Source organism: Bidens hawaiensis, unplaced genomic scaffold (genome assembly GCF_021521415.1).
Source record: "Bidens hawaiensis isolate Kalapana, Puna unplaced genomic scaffold, B.hawaiensis_p1.1 tig00036757_1, whole genome shotgun sequence".
Taxonomy (NCBI): Eukaryota; Viridiplantae; Streptophyta; class Magnoliopsida; order Asterales; family Asteraceae; genus Bidens; species Bidens hawaiensis.
In genome coordinates this window covers 63,195-81,013 of record NW_027505432.1, presented here as the reverse complement: position 1 = coordinate 81,013, position 17,819 = coordinate 63,195, and the positions used below count along the sequence as shown (strand labels likewise).

At 33.5% G+C, this 17,819-nt stretch overlaps 1 protein-coding gene across 1 annotated transcript; it reads right to left on the bottom strand.

Annotated features, from left to right (window-relative positions):
* Nucleotides 1–13,690: 13,690 nt before the first annotated feature.
* On the bottom strand, nucleotides 13,691–17,149 carry LOC143613157 (putative beta-1,3-galactosyltransferase 14). The gene is made up of 7 exons (XM_077086942.1): nucleotides 16,806–17,149; nucleotides 15,063–15,215; nucleotides 14,901–14,983; nucleotides 14,418–14,517; nucleotides 14,212–14,325; nucleotides 13,908–14,050; nucleotides 13,691–13,807 (listed from the first exon to the last, which is right to left on the bottom strand). The coding sequence occupies exons 1-7, from the start codon at nucleotides 17,141–17,143 to the stop codon at nucleotides 13,716–13,718; spliced, it is 1,023 nt and encodes a 340-aa protein (XP_076943057.1). The 5' UTR covers nucleotides 17,144–17,149; the 3' UTR covers nucleotides 13,691–13,715.
* Nucleotides 17,150–17,819: the final 670 nt, after the last annotated feature.

The following is a 17,819-nucleotide window of genomic DNA, read 5'->3' as shown; positions in this document are numbered from 1 at the left end:
ACCTCGTTAGAAACTTGAAAGAATCCAAACTCGTTTTTTGTAGTTGCTTTGAATTATGTTGCAGGATGGTGCGTGATAGAATCTCGATCGGCATCGTTGAGTTTGTTACGATACTGTAACAAAAATATATTGGGACAAAAGTTAAAAGCTTCATGGTCAAAATTTAAAAAAGGTAAAAAGAGTTATAAGTTTGATAGTCAAAATATTGACGAGAGTTGGCTTGGATTGATTACTACCTATACTAATAAAAGAAAATATCTGTAACACGTGGCGGCTAGAGAATGCGTCTCAGAGGCAAATTCCGGCTCATTTTCACACGGGTTGGGTTATGTTAAACGAATTTGATACCCACATACAATGGATCTTATATAGTATGATATTATTATTCCCTCTCAGCCGCTCGCCTAGGGTTTCTGACAACATCGATCTGCTATTGGCTTTCATACTACACATATCTTCATCGATTTGTTACAATACGACCTTGAGATTACCTGTTAGAAACCATAATATTTAGACAGCCCTCTCTTCATTCAATCTGCATCAGTATTTCGAATTAACAGGTATTCTCGATTCTTATCTTTGAATTGATTTTAAAAATATTGTATTTTTTTATATTAAAACAAGTAACTGTATTTCTGGTTTCTTAAATATTGTATCTTTTAATCGCCTAGGGTATTATAAATTTTGTATCGAGTTTCTAATGATTGTTTTTTAGTACTATTACACGATTAGGGTTTGTACTTATTGATATTTGAGACGGGTAACTGGTTGGGTAACTTGTGTTATGAGACGTGATTTGTGTTTTTTATCAAATTGGGGATTTTGCCGATGCAAAGAATAGTGATAAAACTTGATGCTACTAGGTCGAAGCATTCGGTTGCAGAGAAGCGTACAAGGAACAAAATTAATGAAAGGTATGTATTTCAAGTTTAATTTTGTTTTGACTTAATGATATTTATATTAGATTTAGGGTTGTAACTGAACAAACTGAACAAGCGAACAGTTCACTAACACCTAAGTGAACGATATATGTATCACTTCGGTCTGGCTATCAAGTCAGTGGTGATGTTTGTATTAGCATTCATATGTTAATTTACATATAAGTTAATCACATATAAGTTTTAAAGTTAAGGATTTTTAGAGAGAATTGAATACCTTAGGGCTTAGACGTAACTTTTTTAGGTCACATACCATAATGGTATTTCCCTTACATATATTATTATTATTATTATAATTATTATTAGCTTTTATATAGCTGTTAAACTGTGATCTTATTATTAATATTATTATAATTAGCAGTAGTTTTTATATAGCTGTTAAACTTTGATTTCCTTTATTTTGCTTCATACACATGTACTTAGAGCCGAGGGTCTCTCTGGAAGCCACCTCTTTATTCCTTTGGATAGAGGTACGGTGTGCCTACATCCCACCCTTCCCAGACCCTACTTATAGCTTTGCTGTCGGTGGGATTTTACTGGGTATGATTGATTGATTGATTGACATATAAGTTTTAACATTCTATTTTGATTAAGCAAAATAATTGTTCCTGTGTATATAGGAGTTAGCTTTAATTTAACTGAGCATAGGATTTGGATATGTCCATTAATATAATTGCTTTAATTAATTAGGAGAAAGTCACAGACCTTCAAAATCCATGTACGTAGCTTAATCTATCACTCACATGTCAAAATCCTTCAATTGAACTACGCAGACACAAATTTGGTTTTGTTGATTAAATAAAAGTGAGTTCTTAATTTCAGTTGATTGTGTTTGGTAGATGTTGCTGTTGAAGATTGAACGGGGCTTGATTCTTCTTGGTTTACAGCAATTGAAGACAAACTCTAGAAAGGGGTAAGTATAAAACGTCAACTTTTGATGTTTTTGGTCAACCCAACCAACCAAATCTAATCTTACTCAACCATGTTATGTTGGTTTAAGGTTCTAGAATGCATAGAAAATCTTTCAAATGATGGGATTAAGATTTGGTTGTTAACTGATGATAAGATGGAGACGGCAATAAATTTAGGATATAATCACAAAACTATTTTACTTTAATATTTGTTTTATTTTGAATCGACTTTTATCTTTGAGTTTTACAGGAATGTGTTTCAGTTACCAGCACAAGGAATGAACCAGCTTGTGATCACATTAGATTCTCATGGTATTAAAGCCTTAGAAAAACAAAGAGATCGGAATGTCATTGCTACGGTAAAGTTTCTCTATGAATTTATTAAAGAAATCAATTAATAATTGTCATACTCACTTAATAAATGCTTTAACAAATTAGTTAGAAGAAGGAAGATCACAGCTTGATTTTGCTAAAAATAAAAGTAGCTTTTCGTTTGCTTTAATGGTTGATGGTAGATCTTTAGCTTTTGCTCTTGAAAGATTATTTTTAAATGTGGCAATTAAGTGTTCATCTGTCATTTGCTGTTTTTTTCCTTAACAAAAAGCTCTTGTAAGTATTTTTTTTTAAGCATTCTTCATTTTCAATCTAATAGACTTCATGTTAATATAAACTTATGTAACTTTTTAACCAACTCAGGTTACTAAGATGGTAAAAGAAGGAACAAGAAAGACAACATTAGCAATCGGTGATGGGGCAAATGATGTTGGGATTAATATTCGAGCTGGAATTAGCGGTGCATAAGGAACACAGGTTTCATCTTAAATCGTTTGTGATGGCAAGTGATTTTGCAATTGCTATAATGGTAAAAACATATTTCCATTATCTTATTCTCTTTCATTATTATGTAACATAAGTAAAAATTTAGGAAAATTTTGTTTTTTTTGCATGTAGGTATGTTTCTTCTATAAAAACATTACTTTTGGGTTCACACTGACCTGCTTGCAATGATTGGTACATGTCCTTTTACAACGTTTTTTTCGCCTCACTTCTTGTAATTGCTCCTAGTGTTTGTGATCAAGACGTGTCTGCACAACTCTGTCTAAAGGTAATATTTTTAATGGTTTCATTGCCACTTATCATGTTTTGCCAGATTATTAAAAATCACATACTTAACAATTATTACCAATTGTTCTAGGCAGTTGATTCCATTTTGTTACGAGTTCATGAAAATGGAACTAAAGTTGAATGCAACTGGTTCTGAGACTTTGCCAACGGTTGAAGGCGGGCTTGGGCTATGATGAGTAAGATGCAGATCGTTGAAAACATGAACGTTATATGAAACTTTGTTATAAACATAGCATGAATAGAAGTACAAATGTAATACAATTTTCACATACAATATGTACATGTTTGGTTAACTTCATTTCTTCTTTTATTATTTTGATCATTTCGTGTGTTACACGGGTTCTAAAACTAGTAAGCATATAAACAAAAGTTTTAAAATTGGTTTTTAAGTATATTTTAAAATAATATATCATGTGTTTGATTTCTAACCATACTTCTGAAGTGTTGACTTGTTCAAGAAAATATAACATTTTTCTTGAAATGTTGGGATTTCTTTAGATGGTCGGCACATTTAATTCATTTGATGGAGATTTGTTTAATGACTTCAAGTACATGCCAACAAACGACAAATATGGTATATGTCATAGTTTGTCCTACTTCATATTGGCTTTATTATATTAGGGAAATTCTTATTTTAAGCGTTGGCAAAGAAAAAATTATCAAAAGCAAGTACTAGAAAATCATAAATTAATTATTTTTCATGTATAGTTATAAAATGTAATGTAGTTAAATTATACATCTATTATCTATACTTGTGATTTGTATAATAAGCCATGTTAGGGTTTATAAGTTTGATATGTGTATCTATTTTCTAAAGTTGTACATGTGTTTTGAAGAAAAAAAATGTAATGGTTTATGTTTTAATTATGTGGTCTGACAATGAGCGTATGAGATTATACGTTGTGGTTAAAGGCACCATCAAAATTCATCCTATCATATTACGTTGCATTACGCTGGCTGGACGCTCGTGTTAAATATATGCAATTCATATAGTATGGAATGGATTAACTGATGTGGCCATCTCAGGCCCATAATCAAACCACATAGACCCAAAATCTCATTATATAAAAACTAACTTTTAACGTACTCACAAAACTTACTATTCATCAAAATATTGAATATGAACCACACATTTTTTTTAAGTTTAATAACTACACCGTTATTCACGTCGACTCGCCGTAGCAACGTCCGGGACTGACAACTTTCGGGTTTTACTAACGGCCGAGTTTTACTGACCTTTTTGTTTAGTTTTGGTACCATCACAAATGTAATCGAAACCGACCGAATTCATATAGACTCACTGCGTTTTGTTTTAGTTTTGATACCATAACGAAAACCGACCGGATGCCGATTTTTTTTAGTTATAGTATCGTCGACCGAATTTGCAAAGACTCGCCACCTCAGCGCTCGAATTGACAATGGTCGGTTTTACCAGCACTCGACTTTACCGACCGACGCCACCTCCATTGGTCCGTCTCAATTTTTATAATTCTTTTTGTTTTATAACGCACGTAACTTCAACCGACCGAATTCGCATCGACGTATCGCTTCTAACGCTTGAGTTTTACTACCGTTCAGGTTTTATCGACCTGCCCGGCGTAACGTGCCGGGTAAAACACTAGTTACCCTAAAATTGCATCTCAAATTCTAATCTCTATTGCATACCAAAGAAATTGTCAGTTCAAATGCATATCAAATGATCCCTGTTTTGTAATGGAAATCATTGATGTTTTGTGATGTTCTTGTTAACAAAATTCTATTAATTGTTGTGACCAATTTACATTCATTATCAAACCAAAGGACCCAAAATCACACTACCCAGAATGCGTTGCATACCACATTAATTGCATACCTAAAAAATACATACCAAAATCAATCTGACTGTACCCAAACAACCTCCATAAGCATTAAAGCATACCAAAGGTAATTTAAGTTTGCACACATCATTCCGACCACAAAGTTTATGTTTTGAGCATGTGACGTAGTATTACATAAATGTAACTCGTCAAGTTATCACCTCTTTTCATGTCATCCTCGACTTTTCCCATGATTTAATCTAAGCAGTATTTTTCGCCTAATTATATTTGATATTTAATTTTATTAAGAGTTGTTTCAAATTATATAAATGCTGCTTACTTTTTTTTTAAAGTTATATTTGATATTTAATTTTATATTCCAAATCACCTACAGTTGTAAACAAAATCGAACCATCCACACCCATGTCTTAAAAATGCTTCGTGTGCCCTGCTAAAAAAATATTCTTCTATGTTTCTCAAAAATCATAAAAAAAGAAGAATCTTTATCTAGTGTAATCCTTATTCGATGCGAATACTTCTTTGTAGAGATTGGCATTTAGTATGACACAAGATTAATTCTTATTTTACAAGGGTTGATCAATATTGAGACAATAAGTTGTTCATTCGAAGTGATCAATTCATACCATCCACCGATATACAAATCTGACGCTTGATTTTCTGTGTAACCCTTTATTTTCTATACACATCATTCAACATACATACCCACACATTTGATAATGCTTTAACGAGTAGATAAACGATTGAGAACGTTAATATAAAAAAATAAAATTGAAGGGTTCCTATCAAATATGGTTTTATTCATATGAAATGGATGTTACATGGTTCTAGTCACATGTAAAATTATCACAAATGCACATGCATATTGGTTGTCATGAATCGTACCCGACTCTTACCATAGTCGATATATAAATTGTAAAGTGACGTGTATGTTTAATATAACATCATTAACTATTCTATGACATTTTCCGATAATTATATTGATACAACTAATTATCAAAAGTGCACACTCCTGAGAATAATAATTAGAGGATGTGTTTTCTTGACTTTGAATACTTTAGGTTATATTTGTTGATTAAAGTATAGAGTAGGTTGAGGATGATGGAGTTATGAGTGTTAGCTTAGCTTATATGACAAGTAACAATATTAGAATAATTATTGCAGTGTCAATTATTGAAAAATGCTTCCACTTTCGAATAAAATAACGCTAAAAGTGTATATGTGACAACATTTTCTTATATAATTGTATACTTCTTGTTTGTTTATATATTATAAAAGTATACTTCTCATATATTATAATCATATCATTAATAGGATAACTAAGTATGGTCGTTGTCGGAGGCCTTCACCGATGGTACTCTAGTGATAAAAATATATTGTAACTTTATTTCTATAGTATGATTAAAAAAAACATTTTAGTTTTAAACTCCAATACTATTTTATTCAATTTTATAAGTAACACTTATAAAAAGTTAAAAATTAATTGTAAAACAATTTTTTTTTTTTTTAAGAAACATGCATTCTTTATACCTGTTTAAAAGTAAAATATATAAAAAATATGTATATTTAAAATACAAATTTAAGATTTTTTGGTTAAAAATTTGAGGCTGTTAATTTGACCCAATTTGAGGTTCAGTAACTCTGATTGTAAATGTCTTAGCCCAAGTGTAAAATTGAGGTTTAATGACCTCAATTGTGAGGCCATATAGCCCAAAATGTAATCGTGAGGTTATTAACCCCAATTTGTGCAGCACCAATCCTAAAAATTCGAAATATTTGGTGACGGTATCGAAATATTCGGTTTGGTATCAGTACGGTACCGGTATTTCGTGCAAAACTCGGAAAATACCGATATCGTACTGATACCGTGAAAACTAAACATTTGGTACGAAATTCGGTACCGGTACCGAAAACGCTCATCCCTAATTGTGAGGTCAACTCTGCAAATATAACTTCTTATACTTATAATTAAGTAGCAACTATCTCTAACCTATCAACCATATCATATATATCTAACTGGAATCAAACATGCTAATACACACATAGATAATATATGCTAAGTTAGTAAGTTGCTAACTTAATACACAATGAGATACCAAATTAGATAATTTAGTGTATATGTCAAACGATGTTCATGTCGTATCTGACCTTTATCGTTTTCTTTAGCATGCTTTTTATACCAAAATGCATACTGTAAACTTAGATGCAAAGTCAAATATCGCACATTGCCATTTATACAATACTTAATGAACCAAATACATAACACATATATGATATATCCATAAAGAGCAATTTTGGTATATACATGTCATATTTAGAAAAAAAAAATATAATATGCTCACCATGAATTTTCTGCCCAATAATAGATTATAACAAGTTAACCCAAGTTCAAACATTAGATATATTTTTTTTGAACAATTTAAAATCATATGACTCAATGATCATCTAGTCTTGGTAACTCAATTTCAGTCATTACCATTAACCATGCCACATGCTACTATGCTAGTGATGGTGCGAGCCATATATATAAGGTAAATCATTTGGTATGTTTTATACACAAAAGTAGCAATTCATTTTCATAGAGAAGAGCATCTTGTTCTTTATAGAACACTTTGTCTTACCTGGCCAATTATAATTGACTTTGTCTACCGTTAAAATATTCTAATCTGAAATGATTCAGAAAACTATCCGAGTTTGATTGAAATAGGAAACCTACTTGCAATACTTTTATATTATTTATTAGATTGAACATATACTAAAGGGTTTGCAACCCAATTTTATTAAGGTGTTTGTTACGGTGAAGTCCCTCCTAAATGATAAGAGTTCAAGTACCACATCAAACAAAAATAGTCTTAAAGCATAACATGATTTGATGATATATTTTACTTTTACTTAGGTGACAAACACCAATGCACATACACCAGGATAGTCCATGCGATTCGTTCTTTCCTTTTACTTTGTCGAAGTCAGTTGCCCTTATCTTAAATTTGCATAGATGATTTGATAATCGGAATATGTCGTCTTACCAGTTGACCAGTGAGACTGATAGAACTAAACTCAAGAAACGTATATATGACGTCATCCTAAAAACTAATGTATATAAGAGACCTTAATTAGGTTCAAAGATAATTTTTTTTAACGACAAATTGTACTAAAGAAACAAGTCTTTACTAGCAAGAAGCTAGACCAGACAACTAATACGCTAGAAACATACACACCCTATTACATGATCGTTAACTAATCGAAAAAGAAGAACATTTATCCCAATCCACCTTTACTAGCTTCTGTCTGTTTTTTACCCAAATAAAACTTAACCTTTTGATGTCTTCCTTGATTCTATTAAAAGATACTCGTTTGTTGTCAAATAGGGTTTCGTTTTTGTCTTCCATATACACCAACATGCCGTACTTATCATATCTGCGAGGTGTATTTTGAAAAGATCGTGAATTTCGAATGCATATATCGGAGGAATAACACACCAACTACTAACAAATTTTTGACAAGGCATTTAGTTTATGGCATCATACCAAATTTTCTTTTCCTCTTTTAATTTCAAGGGGACAATCGCACATGTTAGAATCATATTTGTCATGACAATGCAGGAATGTAGATAACCATATGTAGATATCATAGAAATCGAATAGGCATATACATTTATAATTCGTGGATAAAGTTATATACAGTTTTGTTACGAAACAACTTACTAAGAATAGACAAAAGACCTTTTTTGTATTGAAGACTTAATTATTATAACATCATATTGCAGTTATTATAAATGTCGTCATTTAGACATTTATGATAACTAGACACTTAGTTACCATTGACCACCCGATAAATATAACTAACCGGTTTCCAATGACATCATAGTTGCAACTGATACTCAGGTTTCACTTAGTTGTTAATCTTCATTTGCCAATGATGGGTCATCAACGTAGTCACTCACTACTTATGAATGCCATCACCGATAATTAATCGATCATTCACAACTGATTATTAGTAATTTCCGTACAATTTTTCATCAATCAATATTCAACTTTGAAACATCTTCCATCAATCAATCAAATCCCAACATGCGTGTTGCGTCCAAAAATTTGATTTAACGCGCACTTTAAACCTTTTAACTCGAATTAATCGGTCTATATACTTATTTCTTTTGGATTTAGTAAATCGTGATTGTAGTAAAGCAATGATCTTAATTACCACTAAAACCACAACTATACATGCTTTTTGTCCCCAAAAAAAAAAAAAAAGAATTAGCTTGAATTCAGATATCCAAGTACAAATGTACAACACCTTCTTATCCATACTGCCATATCCATGAAGATATATGGATGACAATTTATTGGTGTAGTTTGACGATTTGTACTTGAGTCAGCACCTAAGGACGATGTGGATGATGTAATCATATATATATATGATGCATGTATGTATATTAATATCATAATATGATAATGAAGCATCATATATACGTTTGAATACACATGAAAAAGGCAACGCATGCATGATTAGGTTGAGACATTAAAGCACAAACCCTTGTCAGTTTATCCAAACTCATCCAACGTATATATGCTACTGCATGCATCCATGTGGTTTTCCATGAATATCGTATGTACGTAGTAGATATATATATATATATATATATATATATATATATATATATATATAGGAGAAGTATAGTTTGAAGAGTTGAGAAAACCCGTGAAAACCCTATGTAACATCGTTTTTTTTTTGTTACATGTAATATATATTGTGACATTTAATACAAAACATCGAAAATATAAAAAAAATGTTTTGCTATTTTTTTTTACATTTTTTAGTTATTTTTATATATGTTTTCAGGAGAGAGAAAATGTAAATAAACTTTTATATTTTTTATTAACTTTAATTGTAGACCACAAAATTTAATCTTTAATTAAAAACATGTGTTTGAAAATGAATTTCTAGAGTTTTCACAACTTAAGTGAGTTTTTATTCTAACCTAACCCGATAGATATATTTATATATGTGAGAGTAAAACTAACCGACAAAGACCACATGAGAGTACCTGGTACATGAGCATCTAAAGACTGATCCACTGACTAACATTGGCTGCATGCACCTCTGCAATTTATATCCTTGCCACGTGCCTCTTCATGCACAAACTGACAACAATACTTATGATCGCTTGAGGTTTATAAAACCTAAAGTGATCGATCATCCAAAGGTTTTGATTTTTGTTTTGAGATTTTATAGTGCTTGATGAATTGGAACATATATGCTGTGATTAAAACGTTTCGATTCAGCCCTTAGACCATACGTAGCGGGAATATTATGGTGGCGTTTTTGTGTCATGATTCGTGAGGACACCGCCCCCAGGCGTTACGGATGGCGTTTTGGTGAGCAAGTTATGTGCATAACTTTGTGATGGCTTACATTTTGAGGATTTTGTGAGAGAGAGAGGTAGAGAAGAGGGGGGGGGGGGTGTTCCCACTAAACCCACTTTTGTAAAATGCTCAAAAGCTGACTAGGGGTCACATTGTGTAAAATGTCTGGATGTATGTAGTTTTGACTACGTGTGGGCTTAATGTCATGTGTTTTTTTAGTTCTTGAAGTGAGTATTATTATTTCTTGGTTGTTTATGTTTTCAGATAGACTGGAATAGGTCATCATTTGATGTGAATATCATTATTAGAAAATTAATTAAAAAAATGAATTTACGAATACCTAATAAATAATAACTATTCATTGCCACGTATCACAGTTGTGTGAGTCCAACCTCTTCTTTCCCTGTTTTTTTTTTTTTTCATCACTCATCATTTGTACGTAGTATTCAAATTTACAAATCGCAAAATTAATATTTTTTTCTTTGACGTTACATGGTTTTGTTGAACACATGACAAAATATGATCACAAGTGCACCAAACACTTATGCTTTTAGTTAAAAAAAATAATAATAATAATCGAATTCGATCAGACATTAAGTACGCCATCTTTTATTTATAACTTATAACTTATAAGTGAGGTTTGACGAGTTGTACTTGAGTCAAACACTTAAGGACCACGTTGTAGATGAATCATGATAAATGTGTGCATGCATTAACATGACAATGAAACATCATACGTATGAATTCACATGAAAAAGGCAACACATGATTAGGTTGAGACATTGAAGCAGAAAACCTTGTCATTTGTCAGTTTATCCAAACCGATTGAACGTATGTTTATGCATGTGGTACCTCTTCCAGGAATTATATGTATATGTATGTACATATATAATTGATGGCAGTACCTGGTACAGTACTAAAAGGATTCCATCCAGGGGGTCACAATGGCTGCAGGCACATCTGAAAATAATCACATGATGGATGCCTCTTAAGCTATCTCATAATAGTACAAAATTGGGGAGATTTTTATCCGCTAATTGAACCTGTTTGTTTTGAAGTAAAACGGGTTCTAACGGTGTACTTGGTGTTGAGAAAGCAAACCATCGCAAGAAAATCAATGCCCGTTTGACCGGTCAAAGTTGATAAAATGTCTGTTTAACCAACCAACTTCCAAAATGTTCAACCTAAAACTTGTTGACCTGATCAATCACTTTTTAATTATTACATGACGGGATATTTTAACCAAGCAGATTCTGCCACGCGTCAAATAACAGTTGGGTCACTAGTTTTTCTAAAAATCGCTGGAGCTGGCGGGATTATATATTTAGCCGCCTGATGAGATTATATTGATGTCCGACGAAATTTATTTCGGCTTCCGACGAGATTTATTTTGGATTTAGACAAGATTTTATGGCTTCCGATGAGATTCTTTTGTTCCGACTAGATATTTTTGGATAAGGCATGTGCTGGTTAGTTAGAAATTCCGTCAAGTAATGATAAAAAAGTGATCGAGTTTATTTGTTTTTGGTGGACATTATAGGAATTTATTGATCAATTGGACACTTTATAAACATGATCAGTCAAGTGGACATTTTGGTCATTTTTCAGCTCAAAATGTTGGCAGTCAATGGTAAAAAATCCAAAACTAAATAAAAGATACATTTTATGAGGACTCGTTGATGACCGAAAGACAAAACTGTTGATGGGTTGTTTCATTCGGCAGGAAGTTCGCTGCTATCGTAGGTTGACTTGCACGAACTTAGTTCCTACTTCCTACCCACGGTTACCAACCAAATTTAAGAATAATATTTTGAATAAGATTTCATCCTAGATTTTCATTAGTTTGTTATGAAGAATATTCGGACTTTCTGCTGGAAATTATCAAAATAAGATACGATTATGTCCAGAGCTTTTTAGCCCATGTAAGTAGGAATATATTTAAATGTAAACACTCATTTGTGTTGACAATAGGGTTATTTTTAGCAAAACAAGGCATGTGAAGTGTGGATAATGGATATAGTGAAAGCTTCTTAGTTACATGGATGGAAAACACAATCATTACAATGGTGAGGAGACATGTGAAATAGTCACAATGGTGGATGGGGTCATATATGTTATCGTACAAATTGTCATGCTTTCATAAACGAAAACAGTAAATCCTAATATCAAGTAGAGGTGTACAAAACTGGATTTTTCCCCAAACCAAACCGGTTTGGTCAAAGGCTGGTCAAAACCGGTTTAGAAGCAAGCCTGGTCCAGGTCGGTTTAGATCCGGTTTTAATCGGTTTAAAACCGGTTTTCCTCAAACCGGTACCAAAACCAGCGGTTTGGGTCGGTTCATGAACCGGGTTTTGGTGAAACCGGTTTCTTAATCAAACTGGTTCGGGTAATCGGGTCGGTTTGCCATGAACCGGTCCCATACCAGTTTTTTTGTACACCTCTACTATCAAGGTTGTATTGCACTCGTCGTTGAAATAGATAATCTAACGACATGGAAAATTCATTCAACAACTTCACTGGGTTGCCCTTACAAACTCAAAACATGTGAAAAATCATTTACATACAACCATGTTCACAAACCAGTAAAGCCAAACTAACATTCTAAATTGAAACAAGTCGGCTGGTCTGGCTAGTTTAGAATAGAAGCTGCTGCTGCAACCAGCCGGTTCAGGTAATCCACAGAATCTAACCAGTTTGGGTTGTGTTTTCAGAAACCGTAACTATCAGTTTGGCCCAAAATTATTATCCAAACCGACTCAATTCCTCGAGGGAGGGGCTGATTTCCTTATTTCAAAATGGTTTGTATAACTTCTATAACAAATAATTATAACCGCTTAGTCGTTAACACAACCCTACTCATTTTTCACCTAGACTGAAATAATCGAATTCACAGATTTTAACTGTTCGATTCTATTAGAAAACACCCGTGTTTTTCAAGGAGATGACATGGACCCAGCAACAAAGAAAGCAGCTGCATCAGTTCTTGCATCCAAATTAGGTGCAGATGCAGGCCTGCACGTGTTTGTAGGTCAGGCATATCTAGGGTACTAAACGGGTCAAAAGTCAAACCAGATACGAACCAGAAAATTTTAAACGACACAAACTCCAAAATTGTGTAAAACACATGAACCAAACACCACATACATAGTCATAAATTGTCACAAACACAACCCATTTAACCCATGTATTTTTATTTTATGTCTTGGCATAGTAATACTTTAAACTTATATTTACAACAGAAAATAAAAATCTGTATAAAACAGTTATGTTTAAATCATAAAACGGCATATTACCCAACTGGCGTAACGACACATGAACACGTTTTTACGAAAAAATACTAAAATAAACGGATCACACAGGTTAGTACTTTCATCCAGATATTCTAACATCTAGAACTAGTTTTACATTACACTATTACAGTCTTTTACATTTCAAAACTTTTGTCAATCGGGTTGGTATATAATAAAAGAATCGAGACACACACATAAAGTTTACCTAAAGCTATTTGTGGCATTCAAGTGTAAAAGGGTATACTTCAAAAAAACGTAAACTTTAGTGCACCTGTCACTCATCTTCATCAGATGGCAAAGTCGGGCTGCTTGCACAGTTCTCCATTTTATGAAGTTCCAACATCTTCTTCTCAGGGTTACACAGCCCTGCAACATCATATATTATATTTACATAACTACTGTTCATTCTTGAGAGAATTTTCATAATATATATACACACACACACACACAACACACACACACTAACCAGAACACTTGGGGATATCCCACACAGCAATGGATGTAGCAGTGCATTCAGGTTGACAAAGTTGACGATTGTCCTCGTGGTTGACATTCATTGCAAGCATCCAAGCGCCAATAGTAACATCCTCGTTGCTAAACATACGGAAACTGGAAGATGCAATATCATAGAGTTAATAAATAGTAACGCTTAATATTGATATTCATATCATGAAGATCTGTTTTGGTACGAATAAAATAGTATCTTTTTTCAGATCTTTATGATTGAATAATTATGGACTAAAATGCCCCTGAGGTGAGAAAAGGCTTGCCTGTCGTTTCTTAAAGCAACCAAGCTTGCAACAACGTCTGCAGAAAGAGCGTATATTGGGCCATAAGCATGGAGAAAGTACTCTTTCCCGAGCATATACCCTAGAGGTTCATACCTGCATATATCAGTATGTGTAATATCTATCAGCTTCTAATATACTGTTTTTTCAGAAAATATATCCAAAATCCATATTTTCTAAAATCTAACCATTTGAGTTTTGGGTCAGTGAACACAGGACCTTTCTTCATGCATCCAAGATAGGTCTGAGAGTGAGAACGCTCTTTAGCCAGGAGCAGCGAGAGGCGATCTAGAATCCAACAGAACAACAAGATGTGTAAAACGGCAATAAGAAATCAAGGAGCTGATAATTGAGATACAATCTTATACAACAATTAGTTAAAAGAGTAACCATTGTAGTTTTTCAAGTTACAAACAAACCATCTCCTTTCACAAACACATGATGGTTTTAGCCAAAAACACCAAATATGTTCTTTGTGCATGTGCATGTTCACTTATTCTTGCAAATGACAGTGGTTTTACACTTTTGACATCTCTTTAGGACACAAAATTAAATAACTGATATTGATTTAGATCTAGGAAATCTAGTAACCGTTGTTTTACAGGCCACTTTTAGAATTATAGTTAGTTTGCAATGAAAACCAGTTGCAAACTTAAAAAACAATAAGTTACCTGGTCTTAAATATATGTCATCATCAGCTTTAACATAAAACTCAGAATCATAGAGTGCATAGGCAGCTTTAAAGAAGGCCAACCTAAAATAAACACAAAAAGTAGCATTTCTGTCAATAAATGACCACAATATCATAATTTACTTCAGCCATTGGCACTAACGTTTTGTACGGAAGCTTACTATACTCCTCAACGATATCCAGCATGAAGAAGTCATCATATTCCTCCACTTCTTTCCTAAGTTCAGCCATTTTTGACGCATCACTAGTTTTGCCAATAATAAACCTAAAGGCTAAACCTGTTGCCTCTTCCAGTCTGCACACAATGAATATTATATATGGGCTGCAAATTTGATCTCATTAATATCTCAAAACAGTCCATTAGAAGTGTACATGATAAAGCAAGCTCATTTGGAAGTCTGAAAAGCTTTAATATATAAATCAGATTATTATGGAACTTTTTTTTAATAGTAGAAAATGAAATGCTTCAATGGTTTCTATAAGAGATGAAACTGTACAAGTCACATCCCATCGAGTATCTTACCTGACTTTGCACTATTCTCAAAGGGAGGATCTTGTGTGTTTCATAGTGGTTCCTCCATTTGAAATGGTGGAACACTATCGCAGTGTGCAAGGTTGTTAGGATCCGCTATTTCAAATAACAGATCGCCTAGAAACCAAAGCATTTTCATCTCTTTGCTAGAAACCATTGAAACATGTGAATTTTTCCCATTTAAAAAAAGTCGATTATTATGTATAATAAAGCAAAGCTTGATTTGAATTGATGCATAAATTTAAACTATATATAGCATACATTAACATCTTCAAAGGCTCTAATCACTCATGACCTAATCGACTTATGTGATACAGGCACAATACGAATCAACTAGATTCACATACAGATTCATCGGCAATTCAAAAATCAAAAACCCCAAAGAAAAGGGATGAGCATTTTTTACATCGGTATCGATAACAGCATTCGCTTTTTACACATTTTCGGTATCCGAACCATTCGGTTTCTGTATTTTCAAAGGTACCAGTACTGAACCAAAAAAATCGGCACTGGTATCAGTATTCGTATTTTCATGTTTCCAGTACCGGTATCAGTACTCATTTTTTTCATGTTTTCGGTATCTGTACCATTAGGTCTCAGTATCTTCAAAGGTACCGATACTTATCTATACCTAACCAAAAAAAAATAGGTATCTGTATTTGTTTTTTCATGTTTTCAGTATTTTCAAGTTTCAATGGTACCAGTACTTGATATGTACTGGACCAAAAAATATGCTAGGCTATCCCGCCTAGCCAATCCAGAAAAATGGATTAAATATAAATAAAATCTTTTGTTTATGACATGATCCCTATATATATGAGGGAACCGAAGTGACTCTACGTCGGATCTTTCCTGAAACATAACCAAGAATCATATCTTCATTATCTAAACGAACCCGGAACATGCCGTTGGGAAGCGATTCAGTAATTAAACCTTCATGAATCCATTTTTGTTTTTTCATTCCAGGTAAAACCTCCTTGAAGTATCAACTAGTGGAGGAAGAACCCTATAGTACAGCATTCAGTATTCATTTTTTCATGTTTTCGGTATAAGTACCATCGGATTCAGTATTTTCAACTTAAAAAAAATCGGTACCAGTATTGGCATTATTTTTTTTTTCTTCATTTTTTCGTATCCCTACCATTCAATTTTGATATTTTGAATGACAAATACCGACCTGTACCGAACTGAAACATTAGTACTGATAGTCTGATATCAGTATTAATTATATTTTCGATACTTTCAAAGGTATAAGTACCAGTACCGATCTGTGCCAAACAAATAAAATAGTCCAGTATTCGGTACTGGTACATTTACCGGTCCGATACCGATCTAATTCACTCCCAACATTACCTCTGAAGCCCTTGGTGATCAGAAGGCAGCCACGTCTTCCGCAACGCCTTCCGCCTGCCAACGGACGCAAAGCCGGTCTGAATTCCAACAAATCCCATAACCTTATGCCTCTTCCGATCGGATTCTAAGCCACTACTTACTCCACTTTTATCCCAAACAACGGAAACTGATAACGGCTTACCGTACTTACATCTGCTTTCGCCTCCGATTCGTCCGCGTGAAACGGCGATGCCGAGTAATAATAAACCGGCGACGGCGGTTACGAAACAGAGTGTTAGTACGGTGGATCGGCTGTTGGATTGAGATCTAGCTTGGAAGAATTTTTTGGGATTCGGCATTGATGCTGCTGGATCTAGGGTTTAGATTTAGTTGGAGTGTAAACTCAGTGGGAGAAGAGAAAGCATAGATGAGTACGACTAGTAGCCAGCTGCCTCCAAAAAGCGTGGGTTGATAGATTAGTTGTTAATTGGTTCGGTTTATTCAGTTAATTTTTCGGTTGGTTAATTCGGTTGATACTAAAATTAAATTTAAGCTAAAACTTTTACTTTTAAAAGTTTATTTAACTTAATTATGGTAGTTTTTTTAAAAAGTGTTTGAATTAATTTTGTGGTTTGAAAAATCAAAAGGTAGGTAAAATAATTAAAAGGGATATTTTTGTATATTCGTTAGTTTTTAATGCAATTTTAAGTTGTTTTTTGAGTTAAAGTTGTACTTAAATGATTAAATGATGGGCGTAGGTTAGAGGTGCACAAACCGGTTTAAAATTCAAAACCGGTTCGGTTTGGTCAACAAAAGTCCAGACCGGTTTATGATTGGTTTCGGTTCGGGTTGAAACCGGTTTCTTACAATGTTACGATCGGTTTCGGTTGGTTTCGGTTCAGGTTTTGACTGGTTTTTGCCCGGTTTTGGCCGGTTTCGATTCGGTTAGTGGAGAAAATTACAAACCGGTTCCGAACCTACGGTTTTAATTGGTTCCAAACCAGTTTCTACATAATCGGTTTCAAACCGGTTCGG

Coding starts and splice junctions, on each gene's coding strand:
- LOC143613157 (XM_077086942.1), bottom strand. CDS start 17,143: ATGCCGAATCCCAAAAAATTCTTCCAAGCTAGATCTCAATCCAACAGC. Junction 15,216..16,805: donor GATCACCAAGGGCTTCAGAG/GTAATGTTGGGA, acceptor CATTGTGTGCAG/ACTGGAAGAGGCAACAGGTT. Junction 14,518..14,900: donor TGACATATATTTAAGACCAG/GTAACTTATTGT, acceptor GTTGGATTCTAG/ATCGCCTCTCGCTGCTCCTG.